Genomic DNA, 21,270 nt, shown 5'->3' with positions numbered 1-21,270 from the left:
GGATGTGAAACATTTACTCAGGTGAGGACATTTCACAATAGAAGCTTAGTTATAAAGAACGGGATTGTTAATAGAGTAGTTGATATTTCAACCATTTTGTGAGGTTGAATGGACCTAGAAAACATTTGTCCATACATTTGGAGATCATACACACTAAAGACAACATTATTTATAATGGATATACAACAACACAGTCACAGACTGCACTATATTAATATATTATTGCGAATGCACTAAGCACTAACTTTGAGACCCTGCAGATCATGTCTGTCTGTCCCGCTGTGACACCACCCGCCCGCCACCAGAGGGCCCAGCTGTAGCACACACACACCAGAGGGCGCAGCTGTAGCACACACACACACACACACACACACACACACAGCGTTCGCTTCCCGCGTTTGCGCGTCTTACTTGTATATATATTAATATTCTGCAATAGCTATCACTTTTGTCAATTAGTTTCCCACCCACATGTACAGCGAGGATGTCACTATAGCTGGTCAATAATATTTCCACAATGTTCTACAGTAGATTTTGCAACCCACCATTCTCAGCATCCCAGCTTGTTGTTGCAAGAAGAGACTCCTGGACGGTGTTTAGGAGAAGGCCTGAATCATTAAAGAAATAGATAGGAGCAGCTTCTTTGTCAGAAACATTAGACAATATTTTATTTAACCCAGAATAAACAAATGCGGTTACACAAAATAACAGACTTGCTTAACAGACGTGCACAGATGTGCACAACATTGTTTTTTATACCACAACATTAACATGTTTGGAAGGCTGTGATTTCAATGTAAAAATAAAGATCTCTTATTTAGGTTAAATCAGGCATGTCTACACAGCACCCTCACTCTCAATTGAATACATCATTAAAACCAAAAAGGCAGCCGTTTTCCTGGGGGAAAAAAGGTGGATTTATTCTTGCATTTTAATGACTTGATTTATTTTTGTCCTTTTAAAAAGAACAGCACATTAAAATCAACACCGCAATTTAACCAACGTTTCATTATTTGTGGCTTTTCCTTATTAAGCGACTCGACTGCCTTAATGGCCTTGATAATGCTGGAGCTGTCACAGTGGATAAGTGGGAGTTGATCTGAGATGTGAGCTAGCTTGACTGGAGTGCCTACCAATACCATGAAAGCCTAGTCATCCAATATGATGGTTGTAATCTGTGGGCTAGCTGCTGGAGGAGCCACTGTAAAGTAGTTGGTGAGGAGTTTACCTGATGGTGTTGAGGGAGCTTTTTGTCTGGACCTGGACAGCCTGTGTGTCCTGCTGCCTGTCTGTCTGCCATTCACTTCCACTGCCCTTCCTTCCTGACCTTTGGTCTCATTCTCCTGTATCTCTGACAGGACTTTGAACTCATCTACCGTCTTTAGCACACTTGGCATGGGAGAGGGGGGTTCCCCTTCTCTTTGTATCTGCCCGGGGTCAGAGCGTTCACCTGGCTGCATCGGGCTGTCAACCTCTAAAACTGTCCTGTGAGGAGACTTGGGCACCTTCAGTGGGCTCTCTTCCTCCTCCTCATCCTCCTCCTCCTCCTCAAAAAGTTCAGGGGTGAAGAAAACCGTCTGGTCTTCTTCGTCTACGTCGCCGCACAACAGAGATGGATCATCTGCAGAGGGTTGTTCTCCTTCACGGCTGAAAGCAACTGCAGATACCTCCAGCAGTGGGGTGGCGGCAGCAGGGAGTGCAGTTTTCTGCTCATCTCCAGCACTCCGGTCCGGGACAGACTCCTGTCCCGCTCCCTGTGAGGGGGGGTTGTCCTGGTTCTCTTTGCCCTCGCTGGCATTAGAAAGATCAAACGACTGCCTATGGTCACCAGGCTCCCTCTGCTTGAAGATTGGCTTCATGAAGCGGGTGCTGCTCACGGGGGTGGAAGTGAAAAGATGGTACATTGGCTTAGGGGTGACCTGAGGGACTATGGCCTCTGTATTTCCAAAGGGTTGGGATTCTGCAGTGTGTATTTTCCTCTGCGAAGCTGTACAAAGAAAACATAATTGTGTGTTCAGCTAGTCTGTTTACAAAAGGATATGACTTCTCAAATTGTACCTGTAGCAAACAATGACGGTGGGGCTCAAGCAGAAGATTCTCATCTTCACAACTGAAGTTAGATTGAGCATGTGCAGAATGGGAAGGTGCGGAAATATTCTATAAAGCCGTGGGGTAGACGGATATGTGCATGCATCCTCACGCTCAATTTAACCCAAACAAAGGTTAGGGGGATCTGATTAAAAGCAACAGTCCAACATCTGCTCATCGGCTCGCTCCAGCCACACACTCGGGCATGCGAGAAACCTTACAGTAATGAGTCATGCCCCTCATGTCGGGCCCCAACCCCCGCCCGCCTCACCACAAACAGAACTACCGCCCCATGCATGCACCCCCACAGTATGGGTTGTATGGGTCCACCCCTGCCACCCCCATCCACCACACCCAAGCAAATTGAGCAAATGTCTCGCCCTCGACGTGACCATTACAGATAATAGGTGCTAGCTGAGACGATGTGCAAACACGTCACTTCACCAATCACCACATTATCTCATCGCTGCATCATTCTCATACAGGTCTGATATCCTCATGCCCCCCCCCCCCCCCCCCCCTATAAAAAGGCACACGTTATAGTCACTATTATGTACAACATGTGATCTTGACAGTGAGCAGTCTCAAAAGAAGACTGGAAGCAGCAAGGCTCCTCTGGCTAAAATATTTGTGGCATTTCATTTATTTATCACAGACTTACCCACAGAGCATCATGCATTACTATTTTGCGGCTCCTCCAGGCTCTACTATTTTGTTTTTGGTTGGGGGTGAGAGGGGTACTGTAACATCTTCATAACATCCAGTCATGAATAAAACAGAAGGGACGCACATATGGTGGAACTGAAATTATGCAGCACTACTTCTTCCTCCTTAGGAGAATTATGCTCGAGTCAAATCAGAGATGAACCTGGTTAGTTAGTTAGTACACACAGCAAATAGTGTGAATTGAACCTAGAAATGAATAAATAAATAAATAAATCTCAAAGATAAACTCTCCCAAATCCTTAAAATTTATTTTTTGAATCGATTTCACTTCTATAATAATGGTATGAAGTGATTCGCTGTAAGATGCTAATTAGAGAATTTCCTGCTGGGAATCTTTTCAACTACAGACTTAATTTATATGTAAATGTAAATTATAAACAATATTTTACATGGACCAGAAAAGATTTAAAAAAAAAATATGGAGCTGCAGGACATTAGTGCTGCCAGAATTGGCCAAAAATGACATTTGAATATTTATTTTAAAACACATGGATTCGAACGAATTTCGAATGTCGAATGTATATGATATGAATATTGCAGCCTAATATGCTGTACAACTTTCTCTTTCCTTATCTATATGGTCCGGTCCTGTATGGGCCGCGGTTGGTACTGAGAAATGCGCTCTCTTGAGTCTTTCAAGATCAAATGAATGATTCATAAAAATAGCCCAATTGTTGTATAATGTTTTAGTTTGCGTGGCACAGAGACTCGCCAGGACTCACACAGCAATTTTATTGTTATTTTTTTAATTCGAATCTTAATTTAATAAATTCGATTATTTTATTTTTTTACATTGGAATATTAATTTGAATATGGAATATTCGTTGGCAGCACTACAGGACATCCACACCGATTAGCTGAATCTCATTTGTTGGCATCAAGAATGACTAAGTATAGTAATACAGACAAAAGAAGCAGAAACTACTGTTTAACTTGGGGGGGGGGGGGGGGGGGATAAGTGCTGTGCATACGAGTAGCACGCACTGCGGCAAAAATGAGACACAGACGTTGTGTGGCGAATCAGAAACTGCCGAAACTCACTGTTAGCCCAAATCTCTGATTTCTGTTTCAACTCACCTCCTGAAACACACCAATGGCACCGCTCAGGGTGTTGTTCCACCGAGGCAGCCGTCTGGGGCCCTGAACCCCCACGAAGAGGGACTGAGCCGGGGCAAGTCGGAGACAGCTTCCCCACCATTGCTTGTGGTGACTGGGAGGAACAGGCCTGGGACAACGAGGAGGTGTCGGAGATGTTCTTCTGGCTGCATCCGTGAGCCGTCAGTGCCCCCTGCTGACCCTGTGAGAACACAGCTAGAGACTCCATGGCACCGTTGAAGGTGTCGTGGTGCTTGACAAGCTGGCGTACCCACTTGGACAGACCTGAGATACACAGGGACAACACGCATGCAGGACAGACAGGGACATGTGAACGTGCTGGCACAGCAATATGAGATTTAATTAAAATCAGATCTCTACATGTGCACCATACACATACACCACTTTCAGGGAAAGGAAACGTATAGACAACATGGCTAAGTCGAGCATTTTCAGCATGGACAACCATTGCCATCTAGTGCCCAAGCAGAGGGGCTTTTCAGCACACAACAGAGCAAAAAGAGCAGCCTTCATTCGTATAGTGGAAAGTGTTTCGGTTACCTGTGATGTATCTATTGGGATTGTTCCTAAAACGGTCGTCCACTAGAATCAGAGCCCCCCAGTCGTGCTTGTGACGGATACACCTGGAGAAATTCATTACATACTTTTATTTTCTTGTACGATTAAGTGAAGAAAGATTGATGGCAGAACACAAAGCCTTTGATGACAAGCGGAATACAGAAGATGGATTGCCTGTAGAGTGTGTCCACATGCTCTCACCTCCCCAGTGCCTGGTTAAGAGCCCTGTATGCCTGGATCTCATACCAGCGGTGGCCCGAGAGAAGACCCCTGGTTTTGCAGTGCTGGTCATTGTACTTCATCTTCAGCTCCACCTGAAACAACAGGCCCCCAAAATTCAAAGGACTGTATGCGTGGCGGGAAGCAGGAAGCCCTTTGGCAAACTGAACACAACGGGGAAAACAACTGAAATCACAAATACAAAATTATGAGACATGAAACCATGTCCACATGAAAAACATCAAAAGACACACCATGAAAGCCATTCAATTTTGTACACTTTTAAAACATTGCGTTTAAATCAATGCTGATTTAATCATACTTCCTACTCTTCTAATCAGCAGTGTGTTAATGTAAATATTTGGTAGAAGTAACATTTCAAAGTAATATATCAATCTGATTTACATTTTGTTCACAGCAGTGGGTTTTACTTGAGAGAATTAGGACAAAGGCTAACACTCTTTAAAAACATTGAAGCACTAAATATGCTCTAGAAAATTATAAGCATAGCTGTGGGGCAGCACCTGGGTGAGGGGTTTCGTGCATGGCTATTATGGAAGATTTAATTTGATTAATCAGGGCTGTGGAGAAGGAAGGTGAGGGGGCGAGGAATATGAGACAGAGCCAACCCTCAGCCAGGGCCTGAAGTTGTTTGTCCTTTCCTGCCTTTGTAGATGGATGTGTTGTGAAAGGAGAGCAGAGGGGCTAAAGGGAAGCAATGACGGAGAGACAACAGCAGAGGCGGGAGGGGGCTAAAGTAGGTGGTCGGGGGCCAATGTGAGCCAACTTTCTACAAAAATGCCAGGGATTAAGCATCCATCCATTCGCATCTGTCGCCGTTGATTTTAGCACTAACCTTTCTTAATTGACAAGTGCAAAGTTCAGCTGGTGTCTGACGGGCTGGCTTGCAGAGCACGCCTGTGAACGGGGGCACTAATTGCTTTTGACATCTACCGTGTGTTTGCCCTGAGCGCCCAAACAGACACAGCCATGTTGCAGGTACACTATAGAGTCTATAGTGACAGTGACAGTCAGAAGAAGGCGTTGGGCACACAGTCTATAGTATAGACTGTGTGCCCAACGCCTTCTTCTGACTGTCACAAGAACGAGAGACATAAACACCACCATATGGGCTGTTTCGACTGGTGCACATAAACACAAATACACGCTGTCACTTCAAAAGTTGGATTGATTGAAATTCGTATTTCACAGTATGTAGAACATTTCAAGCTAAAGCACGAGTCAATAAAAAAAAACTGCTACTGTACATTGTGGACAAATACACGCTGTCACTTCAAAAGTTGGATTGATTGAAATTCGTATTTCACAGTATGTAGAACATTTCAAGCTAAAGCACGAGTCAATAAAAAAAAACTGCTACTGTACATTGTGGACGTAAACATGAAAAGCAGGGTCCACCAAAGGACCATGACAAACCTCAGAATGACTCATCTTCACCTCAGAAGCATTCAAATGGCGATACACAACACCTGACCCTCGCTATGAGCATTCCATAATGGAAGCTGAACAACATTATTATCAACGTTTGTTCAACTTAGGCCTGGGCTCGTGAAAAAGGGTTTGAGATCATGGGCCTGCTTGGGTCAAAAATATCACAGTCTAACACAATATAACCGCAGCAGAGGCTTTCTGTTTGGAGACAAATTGTATATCCATGTCATGGAAACACTCACAAAGGCTGGCGGCTGCGTGGTGACATGTTTGCCAGTCTATGAGACACCAGAGCGGTTATAGAATCCACTTCCCAGACAGGCGCGCCGACGGGAAGGCCAGTAGCCCCGGGACGCTGGTGTCATCTAAATCCAATCAGAGTTCCATTTCAGCATCCGACCTGCCGCATCCCCGGCCTGTACCATGTCAACGGCTCAATCTGACATGACAGGCTGCATATGTGAAAAAGCTAATTCTGGCTGCCAGCAAATCTCCTAAATGTGCAAGAAAGCACAAGCTGGAAGGGATTAGTCAAAATGTCAAGATATCACTCACTTGCTGTGAGGCCTAGTCCTCCACAGGTACCTGTTCATCCCTAAATACATTATTTGACCATTAGGCACGATTTGTCTTTTTGAACTACATTTGAGACTGTGTGTGTGTGTATATGTGTATGTGTGTGTCACAAGCAAGTGTGTTTGCCTCTGGCTGTCCAACATCTTGTGCCTGTCACTGAGATTGCTGAGCACCTCATCTGCTGTTCGTGACTGAGCTCCTCCTCCTCAGACAGAGTGATCATGGGTGCATGTTTGTGCGCACATACACACGCACCCACGCAAAGGTGATAGACAACATTATATATGATGCTGGTATGTTGTTATTTATTGAATGCTGGCATCAAAGGGCTCGTGCTGTTCCGATACCGTACAATTTGCAAAGCTTTTGATATGGTTGAAGAGCACAGCACCATATAAACGTTAATAATGTAATCATATACTACCGCTCCTATATCCGTTTTATTCCAAAAGCTCCTCAACATTCCAGGCCTTTTCACACGCTCCGCAAACTCAGAGATAAAACAGTCTGGTAGTCGTCTTTAACCGAGTATCACAGCCGAGAGACAAACACGGCATGGGTGTCTTAAAAGGTCTGTGGAGACCCTTCATTATTCTGAGAGACAGATGCCTTATCAGCTGTAAGTGTCTTTTTATTGCTTGTAAAACGCAGTGATTGTTTCTCTCACTCACGCAGGACTTGGCCATCCACCCTTAAACACGCCATTGGAGAAAAAAAAAACTTTTACATGTATAATACCAGCTTAAGCGGCACTCTGCAGAGGACTCTTCAAGTTCAGTACTTTGATCTTGGTCGCAATAATACAACTGGGCCAGTAAAATGCTACGCTATGTGCTTGAGTTGAGAGAGTTCAGGTTCTCTGGGAATGTGGGCCGAGCAGGCATCTAGAAAAGTGGCGCCTTAAGCGGGGGAAAAGACTGGGTCAGTTTAAGGCTGGACCTTATGTGAAGAATTGTGGGCATAGTCAGTGGTACTGTAGTGTGTGAATGTATATGAAGTACTGGATATTAAATTATACTGTGCTGAAGTACAGTAGCATATTAAATTACATGGTTGAGCTACATTTGAAGGAAAAAGATATTATGAATGCAGGTGCATGCAGTATAGAGCAATACTTAACACTCATATTTCATTTGTTCTGCGGATGTGTGTTATTTGTAAGGGTTTTTCTGTACCGTTCTGTCAGAGTGACTGATATTTGGGGCGCATTAACTGTGCGCTTTCCCTCTTGCCTCTTGAGACATGAACCGCATTTTTCCGTTCTCTATGTACAGTAGATAACCAGGAGTTCATTTGGATGTGTATGCTAAGCCTTGAGTGGCTTTCTCCATTCCTTTACATAGGACAATGATCAAGTTGAATGGTTAGAGATAAGCTTAATTAAACACTAGGTAAAGATGCACTTCCACAATGTAATTTTTCCATTCAAGTCGACATTTCTCCACCGACGTGGTTAGAATGTGCGAGCATGTCTGGGGAGTGGGGGACTGTTTATTAGTCTGCCACGTCCCAATAGTCCAAAAAATGTCAGGTTAAGGTTAGGTTAGGGTTAGGTTAGGTTTATTGCGTGGCGTCTGACCACTGTGACCAACGGTTCTTCAGAACAATGGGCCGTTAGATTTACAGTGTCACATTGCACTTACAGTGAACCCATTTAGACCCGAGGACGATTCTTTAGTTGCTCAATTCAGTATAATATATTTGACATGAATTTGATCAGACACGCCCCTTTCATATATAACCCCATTGAAACGTCAAACTATTTTAACCAGTTTTAACTGTTTTAGATTAAACAGATTAATTGAAAACACACGTTCTTGGTTCTAGTGACTGATATTGTCCTTCTAAGGACAATTCCCCTTGTATGGTAAGAGGCGTGTTTTGTCAATTACTTTTTTCATTTATTCTGTTATTTTATATTTTAAGTTTTCCCAAAGAATTATAAAGAATGAATGAAAAAAGTAATTGAAAAAAACACGGCCCCCTCGAGCATTAGAAGGACAATGTCAGTCACCAGAACCAAAGGAGAGTGTTTTTAATTAATCTAACATAATATAAATATATATCTCAATACTGAATGAAGGCGAGATAAAAATGACCCCAAACATGTTTAAAGTGAAATATTCCATTGTCTTCTTTTATTTATTTATGAAAAAGCAATTTGTTTTCCTGTTTCCTTCCTAAATACATTTACTGTATTTTAAAACGTAAAGCTCTTTGAGCATGAGGTTTTATATGAATGATGCAAATGATGTATGATAAGAGCACCCCACACGGGTGCGATTTATTTTATTTAGCACCTTTCAAAACAAGGTTCCAAAGTGCTGCTCATAGCGGGTGCAGTACTTTTGTGCCACATTTTTAGGATTTTTCAAAAATAGCAAACAATGCTTAAAACACCATGACACGTGAAACATTCGTTCACGTGTCATGGCCCCAAACACATGAACGTGCGCAATGATAGTCAACGGACCAGCGCTGGCTCGAGCTGCAATACCAAATTCGGCCACTATGTCCATTTCACCTCAGGGTTTCCTCCGGGTGCCGCCTCTATTCATATATACTCTAAGCCGTATAGGACTTCAGATATCAACCTTTTGTTGACATCTGGGGCATATGTAAGCAATACAGCATACAGCAATTCTGCACAAACCGATCTCCATGCATATGGAGTATCCTGTATGCCTACCAGTATCCTTATTCAAAATGTGGTCAATGGGAGGGCCACCACCTCCCCATGACAACATAACCAAACCATAAACAAAACCGTGGCCATTTCACTATGGCAACGCAGCTGCGGCATCAGGCACAAACAAATCAGTCAGCTCCATATATGGACACAAAAGGGGGCATGCACCGATAACATCAGTGATCTCCATTTATAGGCATAAAGCCGCTCCAGACCAGCCGCTCGAGAATTGTCTATGGTGGCGAGATTGGAGTCACGACATTAGCAAATGGGGGAAAGTGGGGGGCTAGGGCTAGGGGCTCCAGGGCGTTCAGCATTGGGATGTCTGAGTGTGGGGCTTTCATCTTGGCACTTTTTCCTTTTGATTTTCTTATAATTTGTATCCCTCAATTTTGCAACCCGTTATTTTTCACCCAGTGTCAATTATCTAATGTATTCCTGGGCGCTATGCGACATACTAATTCCTACACATGCTTATAACCACGCCCCCGGGCAAGTTACATTTACTGAGGTTAAGGTTAGGTTTAGGCTGTCGATGACAGCGACTGGCCAATCACAGCGCTTCCTTGCACACCCGTCTAGGCATTTGGTATGACGCGGGCGCTACACTTCCTCTGCCAACCTGGGGGGACAGCGGACTGACCTCATGCTTCCTTGTATGCATGAGGAGTCCAAGCTGCTTCTTCTTCTTCTTGGCCCTTTTATGACTGCGGCCGAGGCCTGGGCTGAGGTCGTGGAGGGCAAGCACGTGTCTGTCACGGCACCTAGGGCAGTTCACTCTTAGATCACAATCCCTTGCTGTGTGGGCTTGTCCACATTGCCAGCAGCGGTGTCCGTCCCGGATCCAGCTTCTCTTTTGGTCTGTGGTTAGTATTTTGAAGTTGCCACAGCCGTCGAGAATGTGTTTATTACCGTCACAAAATGGACAATACATCATTTCGTTCTCGAGATCCCCGGGGGTTTGGGATTGGGACCTGTCGGCTTGCACCTGGGACTCAAGCCCCAGCCACTCAGAGAAGTTCAATAAGATGTCAAAAAGGTCCCTGGGATTTGGATGGACAAAGACGGGAATGATGGGCGCCTCCTCTTGACCCCCATGTGGGCCGGGCTGGTTTCTGGAGTGATGGTGTACCGGGGAGCGAGAGCGCTGTCTATTTGACGTACGGTTAGACTCATGGGAGACATTGTGCACGGAGGAATGGGATTGACGTCTCTTCGACGTACAGTTATGATCAGAGGAACTGGAATGCTCCGATGGGTCTCGACGTAGTTCTGTGCATCTGGGTAGGTTGGAGCTACACCTCCGTGAGCAGCCGGAGTCCCCAGAGCACTGGGACTGTGACGAGTCTCTACGTCTCTGCGGCGGACGCCTGGACTCATTGGAGCCGGTATGTCTCAGTGAACAGCGGGAGTCACCAGAGCACTGGGGCTCCGACTCACTAAATCCCCGTGGGAGTCTGGACTCGTTGGATTCGTGGGAGCCAGTATGCCTCGGTGGACGGGGGGAGACGCTCGAGCGCTGGGGTCGGTCACCGTGTCTGGGTGGGCAGCCGGACTGGTAGCGACCTTGTTCAATCAGCTTCCCGAGCAGGTCCTTGATCTCGTCGTCGTTTGGCCAGCCTGACTGCCCACTCGAAGAGGTCAAGGACATGGGCTGAAATCGTGGAGAGGTTAGCGGCTCCTCGTTTGAGGCGTGTCCGGTTGTTGCCGCCGACAGTAGTCTTTGTCCACCGTCTAGGCCTTGAAGGTCGTAGTCCTGATAAGTGGGCTGGGCGCGTGAGCATCGCCTTGACTCGCCCGCCATGCAAAACCTTTGTCCACTACACGGTGGACTTGACATCTCACAACAGTGTGGTGGGCCCTGGATCCGGCTTGAAGGACAATGTAATATCTACTTATATACTATCCAGCTGTGTTTGCTTGTCATTGCGATGACGTCACAATGAGTCAGTCGTGCCCAAATATAACTTCCAAGTCAGTCATGCCCAAATATGGACATCCGGGTCAGACTGACCCAAATATGGGGTCGATTCACAATGACCTCACAATGAGTCAGGCATGCCCAAATATGGGGTTCTGGGTCAGTCCGCGCCAGTCTGGAAACCCATTCGGTTTAAAAAGAAAAAAGAAATGCCCAGGGAGCACAACCTCCTTTTTGAGGGGCTCTATCCCCTCATATGCCCGCATTACCAGGTTGCATTGAAGACGGAAAAGTGAGGACACAAAATGTCATTGGCCAGAATGAGATGATGATAAGAGCGCCCCTCACTTCACACAGGTGTGATTTTTTTGTGTTTAACAGGAACTCGGGTTTGGCTCCTACCTTTTTCAGTCCATTTCTTTCTGGGTGCTTTCGTCTTGACAATGAGGTCACGATGAGTCAGACAGTAATGCTCAAATATGGGACTGTGGGTCAGGGTCAGGCTTGCTCACCTGGAGTCTATAATGTCAGACGGCCACCAATAACCCGATCAGTAACAGCAGTTAGGTAACCATCCAGCACCCAGGCTAAATAACTACTTCAGGGGAAGCTTGGCTTTGCTCTGACAGGTAAGTAAGGAGCAGTGATGGAGAGTAGAGAATCAGAATCGGTACCATTATCACTTCACAGGGTTATAGGTGGGTGAAATAAATATTCTCGTGCATTATTTTTGCAGTATTCCGTGAGAAGAGAGGACAAAGGTAGAGTGAGGAGGATGAAACATATACAGTATGCTCCCTACTGAGAAAATAATGATTCTCAGTAGGGATCAAAAACTTGATCACAATAAAAGAAAAACAAAGTGAACATGAGCAGGAAAGTAGGTGAACAGAGACGTCAATACTCAATACCAAGGCTTCCTTTATTCTTACCTGGAGGTCTTTGATGTTTGGGAAGGGAATGCCAATGGTGACAACTGCCCTGGCGTTGTCATCGGTGAAATCCAGTCCTTCGCTCACTTTACCCCTGCAGACGGCGATCAGCAATGCTCCATCTATCACACGATTAGCTTCAATAGCTAAATTACAACATAATGTTTAAAACAAAATGGGTTAATCTTTTTATAATGCAGTAGTACCTACCTAGCAAAGTACGTTACTTTTTGAGAGCAGCAACTAGTAATTACTAATTACTACGGTAGTTACTAATTTAAAGTAACTTCACCAACACTGCTTATGTGTTTCTTGCTAGTAGGACAACTGAATTTCCCCTAGTATTATCTTTTCGTCTTAATGCTTAATATTTTTATGTAAAGCACTTGAAAATGAATTGTTGATGAAATGTGCTATATAGTGATGCACCAAATATTCGTCCGCAGAAACTATTCGGCAGAAAATGGCAAAAAATGCATTTTCAGCCTATTCGGTTTCGGCCCGAATATCCAGAAAATATATCACTGAATAGTGTATGCAATTCATGCATTCAGAAGAGCTGAATAAATGTTTTATGGACCCATAATAATTAAGCAATATTACACGAGAGGGTGTGGGTTAACGTGATTATTGCCACGACAGGGATGTGGTCAGGAACGAGACGGAGTCGAGTTCCGCAAGCATCACTGAAGTGGCAATAATCACGTTAACCCACACCCTCTCGTGTAATATTGCAATTCTACCACAGTTACCCTTAAAACTAAGAAAATCGCTGAAAGAATATACATTTTTAATGACAGATGTAGTCTCTACGACCACAAATGTCCCAAGAAACTAGCTAGCCTAGCCACCGAGTTTGCTAGCGCTCTGGGAGAACAGAGCGGCTGAATTATTTGTTTTGATTAGGTGGTGAACAGTGCTGGTTTAACCCACGGCTAGAAGGCTGTTTCAACCAATCAGATTGCTTCCTCGAAACGACCTGTGGTAGAATGATTATTATTTAAGTTAAGTTTTGCCATAACCATTTATTTTGCCATAAATCAGGTAGCTTTAAGGTACGGCCATGACAGCAATGGTAGGAAAAAAGATATATAATATTAATCATATTCGGATATTCGGTTTTCGGTCAACTGTTTCCTATATTCGGTTTCGGCCAAGAATTTCCCTTTCGGTGCATCCCTATACAAATAGGCTTGCCTTGCCTTTAACACCAGCAGCATAAACAACAAAATAAATAAAACATAAAACGACAACGCAGACCTCCCACAACAAAGTCCTAAGGTTAGTGCTATAGCAGCTCACCTCTGTCCTGGCAGTACTTGATGGCGTCATAGTACTTCTGCAGAAGTTCATCAAAGTCTCCCTTTGCCCCGCCACGGGGTTCTGTGATCACGGTCTTCATCTCCTCCAGCTTCTCCCACAGACCTGTTTGGGTCCAGCGCTCACGCAGCTTGTCCAGCATCTAGACATCGTAGAGCAGAGGTTCTCAAACATTTTCGTGTCAAGGACCACCAAATTGAGACATTAGCCTGCAGAGCCCCCAAAACATATGCCAGGGACCCCCATAAGAGAAGATTTCTACAGCTCTAGCAGTAATTGTCAACCATTTTAATTTCAAGGACCCCCAGATTTACATGCATTAGGCTACGGACCCCCATTTAATGGCATTTCTATCTCTGGGACCCCAATTTATATTGTAAAAGCAATGTTCATTTATACTGAGAACTCTGGGGAACTCCCTCAAGGACCCCTTGGGGGTGCCCAGACCCCCACTTTGATAACCACTGGTGTAGAGAAAGCAGATTGGAAACATGCACCATGGAATCAGTGCACCAAATGTTTGAAATTGCAGTTGTATCTGGAGATCCAAAGTCCATTTAGATGCAAACTCTATACAAATGTTTTTGCCCAAGCAAATTTCATGGGAGACAAATAAATAAAACTGTAAAAGAGGCAATATCAGCAACTGAATGTACTAAATTAGTGGGGGTAGATCCAAGAGAAGAGCCGCTTAGAAAAATCATAAATGTCATACAAAGATGACGGTGACTGTGTGAGAGGACTTTCAAGTCAAAGGCAAGAACCTACGTAGGCCTAGCTTTCGTCATGGGGCAGACTATAGACACTGGACAGCCTATAATGCCAGTTAAGACAATTCTGACTTTGATTGAATAAATATATTTTAGAATAAATATCTATAAGCACATTTGGAGTCAAGTCATATTTCATTAATTCCCCTGCAAGTATGAAAATAATTATTACAATAAATAAATTATCACTAAAATGAACAGATTTCTGTCATTCAATGTTTTGTGGAATCTGCAGTGTAATTGTCATGTATGTGTCAGAATGTTTGTACCAGTGCCAGTCCACCAGGCAATCAAAGATTGTGATTCGAAGTGTTGCTTCCCCACAGTCGCTTTACAACTGAAGTGAAGTGAACACATCCCATAATAGTCATGTTCTCATCACTAGGATAAACATGACATGTAATAACCTAATGTTGCAACATTAGGTTATTCATTTTGGTAAACGCTTTGGCGAACAGTGGCAAACCCTGTCAAGGAGCTAAAAAACGATCATAGCCTCCAGCACTCTCAAAATCCCATACTCAAGTTAACGGATTTTTAAGCATCCATCCATCCTGTCCTCATTTGGCTTAAAAACTTGCCCCTTCATAATAAAAATTAACTATTGCTGCACAATTGTTAGTGCAAAAAACTCAGCGATTCTCAGGGGAGGAGCATTGATATAAAAGCCCTCTCCCCAGCAGAGCTCTAGTCGTGTCTGGATCGTGTAGATTTTAATCGTTGAAAAAGCATGGCTTCACAAACAAAGAGCATCATCACTGGCTTGGAAATGTGTTAAAGGTGCCAAGTAGAAGTTCTTCATGTAGTTTGCAGAAAACTTCCCACCAGAGGGTTGATAGTGTGATGCAAAAGGACCAAGGCAAGGAAGGGGCTGCTTGTCCAATGGGAGGGTAGGGGAAAATATTCATAAGGGCCTTGTACGCACGCGTGAACCTCTCCTGTTTTACCTACAGAAAGAACAGCCGAGTAACGCCACGTGAAAACACCAGCATGGTGCTCTGAAAATAAATTTGGTCTGTGAGGTATCCACAGCACGGAGAACAGATGCGAACATGTAGATGAGACTGCTAGAGCGTTGATAGTTCCTTGCATGCCAGTGCAACTGCCCTCACTGTGATGGTGAAATGAAGCATGAGGCAGAATTCATCAGGCTGTTGCCTCCTGATGCAAGCGAGGCTCCAGGAAGTTCCCCCATTAATAAAACATGAGACAGTCGCTAAAGAGTAAGACGCGGCGTTACATGGACAAGTGCCACCCCACCCCCCTCCTCTTACACATGCCTGCAACTCGGCAAACTGTTTGTCCCGCAATTGCTTCCCAGTTCAAACTTGACCGAGATGTGAATTATTCATGCTATGTACTTTAGGCAGATCTATCCACTAAACAAAACAGCCATTATCTGGCAGGCTGCACTTGGAAAAGAAGCTGATTCCACAAGGAGAGAAAGAGGCTGCGGGCGAAGTTGCTCTCACTGATAAAATTGATGGGAAAGGGTCAGCCGAGTCAGCGTCTTAGATCTTCCTCCTGCAGCCGAACATTATTAATTTCTGCCCGGGAATGGCGGGTAACTTGATAATAACCCCAGCGTAACCTGATAATAAAACGCCAGGGCCCTTAAAAGACAGGGACACATGCACGCACAAAGAGTCCTTGTGCAAACTTGTTTATATTCCCTGAGCTGTAATTTGTAAGGCCTTATACGAGAGCAGGGGAGGGAGAAACTCAATCCAGTCCCACTCTAGGTTACCCCATGGGTCGCTGGGGGTAATGGTCCCTAATGCTTTTATCTTACAGACGCTGTGAGTAAACATCACTCTGTGTCTGTCTGAGATGCTGCCATTTAATTACGGGCACATTTTCCGTATCCTTCATCTTGACAGAGCGGAGCCTGTGCGTCGGAGCTGTGCTGGAGCCGGTCAGAAGCGGGGTGACTGGGGCTGGGCTGGCTCAGTCAGTGTGGACCGTCATCTAAATGTTCGGATTATTTCATCGCTTCACTCCTATGCAATCAATGGGTCATTAAGAGGCCAAACTGAGGAGACTGATTGTGATTCTACATTTTCACCTCTATGTGGGCAAAAATATCCAATTATCTTTGTGTGTGTGTGTGTGTGTGTGTGTGTGTGTGTGTGTGTGTGTGTGTGTGTGCGTGCACGTGTTTCGTGGTGGTGATGGGTGAGCACATGGCCATCATCACTAATTTAGGACCATTCTCTGACAGGCTGGTGTTTCCACAGGCCCCACGCCAGGTTGGCCGACCGCGGTGGGCTGCAGCAGGATGTAAAATGTCAATCTGCACAGTCTGCTTACGCTCAGGTGCACAAACACGACAGAAGCAACCCAAAGGCGTCATACAATTGGGTCACAATACCACATACATAACACACACACACACACACACACACACACTTGTGCTTACATTGGTTAGCGCATAGAAATAACAAATGCAAGATAAATTCAACACCAGTGATGACTTTCTTGAATCAGGATCTATGAAATGCGCGAAAGAAAATAAATGGCGTCTTATTGTGTCAACATGGCAAAAAGGAACTTTTTTTCTTCTTCAATATGGGCCTTATTTTAATATATAACTGGCACCTTTTGTTTCACATACTCGTATCAAATACAATCGTAAGGGGACAAATCAGTTTTCACCCATTTAGGGCGGGAACCCCTTTTATAGCAGATCAGCAAATAGCAGATCTACAAGCTCATAGCGTGCCACCGAGTGGCGCGCTACGAGCTTGTAGGTCTGCTATTTTTTTTAAATCAAAGAACCACTGACATAGAAACATAGCTTTTTCAGAAAACTGTCAGGATGTAGAAGACATTTTTAGAATCTGATCTCAGGTCAAAATGGGTATGTGTGTTTTAATAGAATTCAAATTAATTAAGCAGAAGCAGAGAAAACAATTGTCTCAGTAGTAAAAAATATATATCAAATAGAATATCAAACATTTAATTTTTGCAATATACTTTATGTGCAGCATTAAGGCCCATTTATACTAAACGTTAATACATGTATGGATACTTGTGTCCGTACTATGAATTAATTTCATTAATCTTCGTGCACGTTTTCTGAAAGCTTACGGATACAAAAGGTTACATAGACGCAAGGTGCACTGGATGTATACGTATGTATGTTACCGTACATCCACGTTCAGAACATGTACAAAAGGCCCTTTAGTCTAAACTACAATGAGGTATTAGTGTTAACTACAATGAGGTATGACACAGAGAAAGCAACTTAAACAAGGTCAGACTGATCAGACAATTTCACAATCGGTTTGAAACTTTGCCCAATAAAGCGCTGTTAACCCATTTAGACCTGGGAACGATTCTACAATGTCTTCTAAATCCTGACAGTTTTCTGAAAAACACATGTTTCTATCTGAAAATATGTTGTTCCAGGGACCCTCCAGAAGCAAATATTGGAGATAAAAACGTTCCCTCTGAAAGAATATACATTCAAAGATTTGCTCCACATTTTCGCGATTTTTCAAAAATAGCAGACCTACAAGCTCGTAGCGCGGCACTTGGTGCCGTGCTATGAGCTTGTAGATCTGCTATTTTTCAATAGCTAAATAGCTTTTAAGACAGGATCCCACAAGACAGTTGTAAGTGAGCAGGTTTTACTAATGCTACCACTCACTAACACTAAGGCATACGTTACAAGCACCCCCCCCCCCCCCCCCCCGATTGATCTACAGTGCAATTAGCTTGCCAATCATTTCGTGACCCATTGGTGCAACGTTCCAAGTTGTTGCAGAAGAACACAGTTGCCCAGGCAACAACACAGCTGGCAATGGGCAGCATTTATCATTCTGGTGCACAACGCACAACAAAACCTGAATAATTCATTGTAAATTTGATGGGCACAGTAGGTGCAATGCTCGGCTCCAGGCAGAGTGGGCCAGATCTCTTCAGTCCACCGCGACAGGGTGGTAAGACTAACAGCGAGAGCCATTGGACTGCAAACCACTCTCGCACTTCTTCCACCCCGCCATCTCTCCATCGTTCACTCCTGTGCATCTGGCTTCTCTTTATCTCGTATCCCTCTGTCCCTGGTGTCAGGGAGCTGTGTGGCGACACGTCGCGGCTCCACTATGTGCCTGTTGAATTATGGAGGAGGGTTCCGAGGCAAGTGGCATTAAAGAAACATGCGGCCAGGCACCGCTGTTCGCTGGTGGCGAGGGGAAACGTGTTGTGACGCCGTGAATTATTCAGCCTCCAAATATCACAGCGACCATCACGCCAACGTGTGTGGCGGAGAGTGGAGCCCTGAGCCACCTGGCACCTCCAGCCTGCCACTCCACCTCCCCCGCTGCACCTCTGCTCCACACTGGTGGTGTCAAAGTAACACAGAGAAGAACACGGCGAGCTGCTCACACGAGCTGACAGCGGCTGGAACGCCTGCTTGTTCTTATCTGTTCAAGCCGTCAAGCGGCAAGAAACGAGTCCATGGGACAATCTCACGCTCCGATTCCTTGAAACAAGGCGCTTAAGGTGTCACCTCGCAAACCTGACTAGTTCTTTGCAGTGCTCAAGAGAAAGGTCCAGGAATACAACGTTCAGTGGTTATGTCCAAAAGACGAAGGGCAACAGGGGTCACTTTTGATGTTGTAAAAGAATGTCTTCTGGAAAGTCTGACACTGTAAGACTCCTCTACAAACCTCCGACTTAGTGAGACATACCACAGCAGCAGTAACCTTGAAGTTTCCACTGTAAAAGCTCATATAAAACATCATCTTAGCTTTAACTATCAGGACGGACATGCTACACTGGGCAAAGAAACTAATATGTACAGACACATGTGTCCATGTGTACACACATTACACAGACCAGAACTATACTTATGAAGACTTTCTATTGAGTACATACACTCCATAAGCCTAACCGTAATACCCAATATTAAACCGTAGCCTAACACGAATTTCCATCACTAAACCTAAGATTGCCCTCTGAAAAGTGGGGACTAGGGATGGGCAATTAATCGGTCATCACATCGGTACCAGCCGATATCGGCCTTAAAATGCAATATCGGCATCGGTAATAAAATATCGGTTTTAGCAGATACTTTATTTTATAATAATTATGTTGAACAATAAATTAAAAAGCCTTTTGTCATGATCATGAAGGCTGCAAATTATATCCGTGTTTTCTGGGGAAGCTTTCAAAAGAGTCAACGAGTCAACCGTTTGTTTGGATATGTGCCAACATTTCAATAAAAAATACTACATTCAAGCTGTTTATGTTACGGATATGGGCCAACATTTCAATAAAAAATACTACATTCAAGCTGTTTATGTTACGGATATGGGCCAACATTTCAATAAAAATACTACATTCAAGCTGTTTATGTTACGGATATGGGCCAACATTTCAATAAAAATACTACATTCAAGCTGTTTATGTTACGGATATGGGCCAACATTTCAATAAAAATACTACATTCAAGCTGTTTATGTTACGGATATGGGCCAACATTTCAATAAAAATACTACATTCAAGCGGTTTATGTTACGGATATGGGCCAACATTTCAATAAAAATACTACATTCAAGCGGTTTATGTTACAGATATGGGCCAACATTTCAATAACGGTGCATCCATAGTTTTTTTCAAGTTCAGTGGAAAAATATATAATGTTTTAATACAGAATGAGATCATAATATCGACAATAGACATCGGCTATCGGCCATAACAGCAATTCATTATATCGGACATTATCGATATCGGCCAAAATGTCACCATCGGTACGTCCCTAGTTGTGACCAGCAAAATGTCCTCACTTTGAACTTTAACCTCTCAAAATGTCAACATTGGGAGGACATTAATGAATCCTCATCAGTCACCTTTAGTCCTTTAGTCCACCCAGCAGGAAAACATGCATGCATGTATGCACACCCACAGACACAAACACACCGTGGTGCTTCGCCAACAGGGCACTCCTGATACCCAGAGAGATACCAAGGGCAGCATGTGTTGCTTTGTGCACTCACCCTGCAGTCCACTTTGACTTTGATATGACATACACACCCCCCCCCCCCCTCAGCCCGAGCCCCAGGCGCCAGTGGCGGGTGCGTCTTCACACAGACAGCGAGGCGACATCACCCCTAATGGCCCTTATCTTAATCTCCTTTAAAAGCATCTTGTATTTCCCCCAGATCTTTTCACCTCTCTTACCACCCCGCCATTCTTTTTTTTTCCATAATAACCCATCAGTCCCCTCCTGCGGTGTGTTCGGTCCCATCCTATCGTGGCTGGGACCAGACGGCCGATGGCTGCTGTGGTTTTAATGGGCATTAACTGGGGGGCTGTTGAGGCTGAAGTGCTACAAAACCACAGCACCAGTGGGGGCTCTCTCAGGGAAAGTGTGTGTGTGTGTGTGTGTGTGTGTGTGTGTGTGTGTGTGTGTGTGTGTGTGCGCGCGCACACACACATAATCATGTTTGTGGCCACACTTTGTCGGTCTGAAGATTTACAATGGAAACTTATTCAGCTATGTGCAAAAGCCAAATGAGCAGCATGTTGGTGTTTATGTACTTGAAGGTACTGTATACTGTATATACAGTGCAGACAGCAGACATGTCTGACAGAGCGTGCATGTTTATATGCTGTGTGTGTGTGTGTGTGTGTGTGTGTGTGTGGGGCGCGCGCATGTGCATGAGAAACTGTCTGAGGCCAGCAGCAGACACAGCCTGGAGGAACGACACTCTGACCCTGTCGGCCTACTCTCTCTCTCAGCAGCGTATATATGGGAGCTGATAGGAATCACCCAGACACACTGAAGAGGGACGCCTGGAGATGACCCTTCCTGACACGCGCGCACGCCCACCCAGACGCACACACGCACGCCAGAAATATCACAGGGCAGACGGGACTCAGTGGCTCCAACAAGGC

The 21,270-nt window shown here is 44.5% G+C and overlaps 1 protein-coding gene across 1 annotated transcript in view; it reads right to left on the bottom strand.

Annotated features, from left to right (window-relative positions):
* The window catches only part of brip1 (BRCA1 interacting helicase 1), a gene marked incomplete at its 3' end in the record, with an annotated part of 44,797 nt that overhangs the window by 1,600 nt on the left and 21,927 nt on the right, over positions 1 to 21,270 (bottom strand). Inside the window, exons 15-20 of the mRNA XM_083773156.1 lie at positions 13,580 to 13,739; positions 12,278 to 12,423; positions 4,690 to 4,802; positions 4,471 to 4,553; positions 3,892 to 4,194; positions 1,229 to 1,987 (exon numbers count right to left, since the gene is read on the bottom strand). Coding sequence (XP_083629282.1) covers positions 1,229 to 1,987; positions 3,892 to 4,194; positions 4,471 to 4,553; positions 4,690 to 4,802; positions 12,278 to 12,423; positions 13,580 to 13,739 — 1,564 coding nt within the window. The remainder of the gene's footprint in view (positions 1 to 1,228; positions 1,988 to 3,891; positions 4,195 to 4,470; positions 4,554 to 4,689; positions 4,803 to 12,277; positions 12,424 to 13,579; positions 13,740 to 21,270) is intronic.

The sequence above is a fragment of the Protomyctophum parallelum genome (genome assembly GCF_964188405.1).
Source record: "Protomyctophum parallelum genome assembly, chromosome: 9".
Taxonomy (NCBI): Eukaryota; Metazoa; Chordata; class Actinopteri; order Myctophiformes; family Myctophidae; genus Protomyctophum; species Protomyctophum parallelum.
The sequence above is the reverse complement of the archived record's forward strand: the minus strand, read 5'-3'. Positions and strand labels throughout refer to the sequence as shown.